Consider the following 3,739-nt stretch of genomic DNA (forward strand, 5'->3'; position numbering starts at 1 on the left):
ACATGATCAGGAGTCGTCGCCTGATGTTGTTACAGGTATATTATCAGTCTCCTCATATGATGTATATGCATTAACTGACCCCGGTTCCACCTTATTATATATTACTCTGTTGGTTGCTAGTAAGTTTGGAATAAAACCTGAGTTGGTTAAACCTTTTGAGGTGTCCACACTTGTTGGGGATCCAGTGATAGCTTAGTGGGTATATAGAGATTGTATAGTAGTAGTTCATAGTCGATCTACAGTAGCAGACCTAATCGAGTTAGATATGGTAGAATTTGATGTTATACTAGGTATGGATTGGTTGGCTTCTTGTTATGCCAACGTTGATTGTAGATCAAAGATGGTCCGATTCTAATTCATAGGGGAGCCTGTTTTGGAGTGGAAAGGTAATACGGCATCGCCGAGAGGTAGATTTATTTCCTATCTCTAGGAAAGGAAGATGATCAGAAAGGGCTATATTTATCACTTAGTTCGGGTACAGGATATGAAAGTACAGTCTCCAACCATTCAATCTATCCCCGTGGTTAATGAGGTTCCCGATGAGCTTCCGGGTCTTCCGCCAGAGCAAGAAATTAAGTTTGCTATTGACTTATTACCAGATACTCAGCCAATATCTATTCCTCCATATAGAATGGTACCTACAGAGCTGAGAGAGTTGAAGGATCAACTAAGGGACTTGCTTGAGAAATGCTTTATCAGACCTAGTACATCACCGTGGGGAGCACCTGTGTTATTTGTGAGGAAGAAAGATGGTTCCTTACGGATATGTATTGATTATAGACAGTTGAATAAGGTGACGACCAAGAATAAGTACCCGCTCTCGAGGGTTGATGATTTATTCGATCAGTTGCAAGGTGCCAAGTGTTTCTCGAAGATAGACTTAAGGTCCGGGTACCATCAGGTAAGGGTTAAGGAGAAAGATATTCCTAAGACAACATTCAGGACCAGATATGGGCATTTTGAGTTTCGTGATATGTCATTCGGTTTGACTAATGCCCTAGCAGTATTCATGGACTTGATGAACAGTGTGTTGAGACCCTTTCTAGATCTGTTCGTGATTGTATTTATCGATGATATATTGGTTTATTCTCGTTTAGAGACTGAGCATGCAGATCAATTGCGTACTGTGCTCAAAGTTTTGCAAAAAGAGAAGTTGTACGCTAAACTCTCTAAATGTGAATTCTGGTTGAATTCTGTAGCTTTCCTTGGGCATATTATTTCAGGTGAAGGTATCCAGGTTGATACACAAAAGATTGAGGCAGTAAAGACTTGGCCTATACCTACGACACCGATGGAGGTTCGTAGCTTCCTCGGCTTGGCAGATTATTATAGGAGATTCGTAGAGGGATTTTCTTCCCCTTCAGCACGATTGAAAAAGTTGACTCAGAAGGGAGCTAAGTTTCAATGGACTGATGCTTGCGAATGGAGTTTCCAGGCATTGAAGGACAGATTAACTTCAGCATCGGTTATAACGCTCTCAGAGGGGACCGATGGTTATGCTATCTATTGTGATGCTTTGGGCGTTGGATTGGGTTGTGTACTGATGCAGCATGGTAAGGTTTTAGCTTATGCTTCTAGACCACAAAGAAAGCACGAGAAGAATTACCCGACCCACGATTTAGAGTTAGCCGCGGTGATTCATGCACTAAAGATGTGGAGGCACTACTTGTATGGCATTTATGTTGATATCTATACGGATCATAAGAGCCTTCAGTATATCTTCAAGCAAAAGGAATTGAATTTAAGCCAAAGGAGATGGTTGGAGCTACTGAAAGACTATGACATTGATATTTTATACCATCCAGGGAAGGCGAATATAGTAGCCGATGTCCTTAGCCATAGATCTATGGGTAGCATGTCATATTTACAACCAGAGAAGAGTGGTATAGCCCATGACATTCATCAACTAGCTAGTCTTGGAGTTCGATTACTGGACTCAGGTGATACTGGAATTACTATTCAAGACACGACAACAACCTCTTTAGTAACTGAAGTAAAGGAACGCCAGTACGAGGATCCTGTGTTAGCTCATTATAGGGATACAACCCCTCAGAAGGAGAAGACACCACTTGAGATTACAGTAGATGGGGTCCTCAGGTATCGAGGACGATTATGTGTCCCTAATATTGCAGGGCTGCATCGGCAGGTTATGGGAGAAACTCACTATTCTCTTTATTCTATCCATCCAAGAGCAACAAAAATGTATCATGATTTCAGGGAAATATATTGGTGGGATGGAATGAAAAAGGATATAGCGGAGTTTGTTGCTAAGTGCCCTAACTGTCAGCAGGTTAAGATTGAGCATCAAAAACCCGGTGGATTATTGCAGGCTATGGAGATTCTAACTTGGAAGTGGAAAGTAATTAATATCGATCTCATCATAGGCTTACCCCGTACCCAGTGTAAGTTCAATTCTATATGGGTGATTGTTGATAGACATACAAAATCAGCCCATTTTCTGCCCGTTAGGACTACATATTCCGCAAAAGATTATGCAAGGCTTTATATTAAGGAGATAGTACGACTTCATGGTGTCCCTATATCTATTATCTCAGATAGAGGTGCTCAGTTTACAGCTAATTTCTGGAGGTCCTTTCAAAAAGGATTGGGGACTCAGGTAAGTCTTAGTACAACATTTCATCCCCAGACAGACGGACAGGCTGAGCGTACTATTCAGACACTTGAGGATATGTTACGGCCTTGTGTGATGGACTTCAAGGGTAGTTGGGATGATCATTTGCCGCTTATTGAGTTCGCGTATAATAATAGCTATCATTCCAGTATTCAGATGGCTCCATACGAAGCTCTTTATAGATGGAAGTGTAGGTCGCCTATAATGGTTCGATGTTGGGAAAAATAAGTTAGTAGGACCAGAGCTGGTACAACAGGCAATCGAGAGGATTAAGCTTATACATGAAAGGTTATTAGCAGCTCAAAGTCATCTGAAGTCTTATGCAGATAATCGACGGCGAGACTTGGAGTTTCAGTTTGACGATTGGGTATTCCTAAAGGTATCACCAATGAAAGGCGTTATGAGGTTCGGTAAGAAAGGAAAACTTAGCCCTCGGTACATTAGACCATATAATATCATACGCAAGGTAGGCCATGTAGCATATGAGTTAGACTTGCCTTCTGACTTGGAGTCTGTACATCCAGTCTTTCATGTATCTATGCTTCGTCAATGTATTGGAGATCCTTCCAGAGTCGTGTCAGTTAACTATGTTCAGGTCACAGAGCAGCTATCATATGAGGAAACTCCCATTGCTATACTAGATAGACAGGTTCGGAGATTGAGCACTAAAGACGTAGCTTTGGTGAAAGTAGTTTGGAGAAACAAAAATGTGGAAGAAATGACTTGGGAAGCTAAAGAGGACATGACGTCTAGGTATCCTCACTTGTTTCCTTTTCCAGAGGAGGATCCGACTGAGACATCACAGCTTTAAGGTACGAGTGTGGATTCTTGTGTTAATTACTTTCATTGGTCGTGTGAGGACATTGTCGTGATTGATGATTGTGGCAATATGTGGCATTGCATTATTGAGTTTTCTATAGAAAGGGTTGATAGTAGTACTGTTACAAAGGCGACTCTGCCAAAATTTATATAGATCCCAATGAGTTAAATATTCGAGGATGAATGTTTCTAAGAGGGGAAGGATGTTACGTCCCGCATTCCGTACGTTAAAATATCGCCGTAAGTTAATCGGTGTAAGCTCGAGAATGAGATTATTTTTGAGGTTAT

At 41.3% G+C, this 3,739-nt stretch overlaps 1 protein-coding gene across 1 annotated transcript; it reads left to right on the forward strand.

Annotated features, from left to right (window-relative positions):
• Window positions 1-484: 484 nt before the first annotated feature.
• LOC138894028 (uncharacterized) lies at window positions 485-3,443 on the forward strand. The gene is made up of 5 exons (XM_070178701.1): window positions 485-752; window positions 1,047-1,553; window positions 1,806-2,146; window positions 2,291-2,359; window positions 2,889-3,443. Exons 1-5 carry the CDS (start codon window positions 485-487, stop codon window positions 3,441-3,443), a joined length of 1,740 nt encoding a protein of 579 aa, XP_070034802.1.
• Window positions 3,444-3,739: the final 296 nt, after the last annotated feature.

This window comes from Nicotiana tomentosiformis, chromosome 6 (assembly GCF_000390325.3).
Source record: "Nicotiana tomentosiformis chromosome 6, ASM39032v3, whole genome shotgun sequence".
NCBI lineage: Eukaryota > Viridiplantae > Streptophyta > Magnoliopsida > Solanales > Solanaceae > Nicotiana > Nicotiana tomentosiformis.

Bases quoted from the DNA above. Each gene is read 5' to 3' on its own strand.
- LOC138894028 (XM_070178701.1), top strand. From the start codon at position 485: ATGAAAGTACAGTCTCCAACCATTCAATCTATCCCCGTGGTTAATGAG. The intron at 753-1,046 runs GTTCCTTACGGA...GACCCTTTCTAG, and splicing joins ATTTGTGAGGAAGAAAGATG to ATCTGTTCGTGATTGTATTT. The intron at 1,554-1,805 runs GTAAGGTTTTAG...TATACCATCCAG, and splicing joins TTGTGTACTGATGCAGCATG to GGAAGGCGAATATAGTAGCC.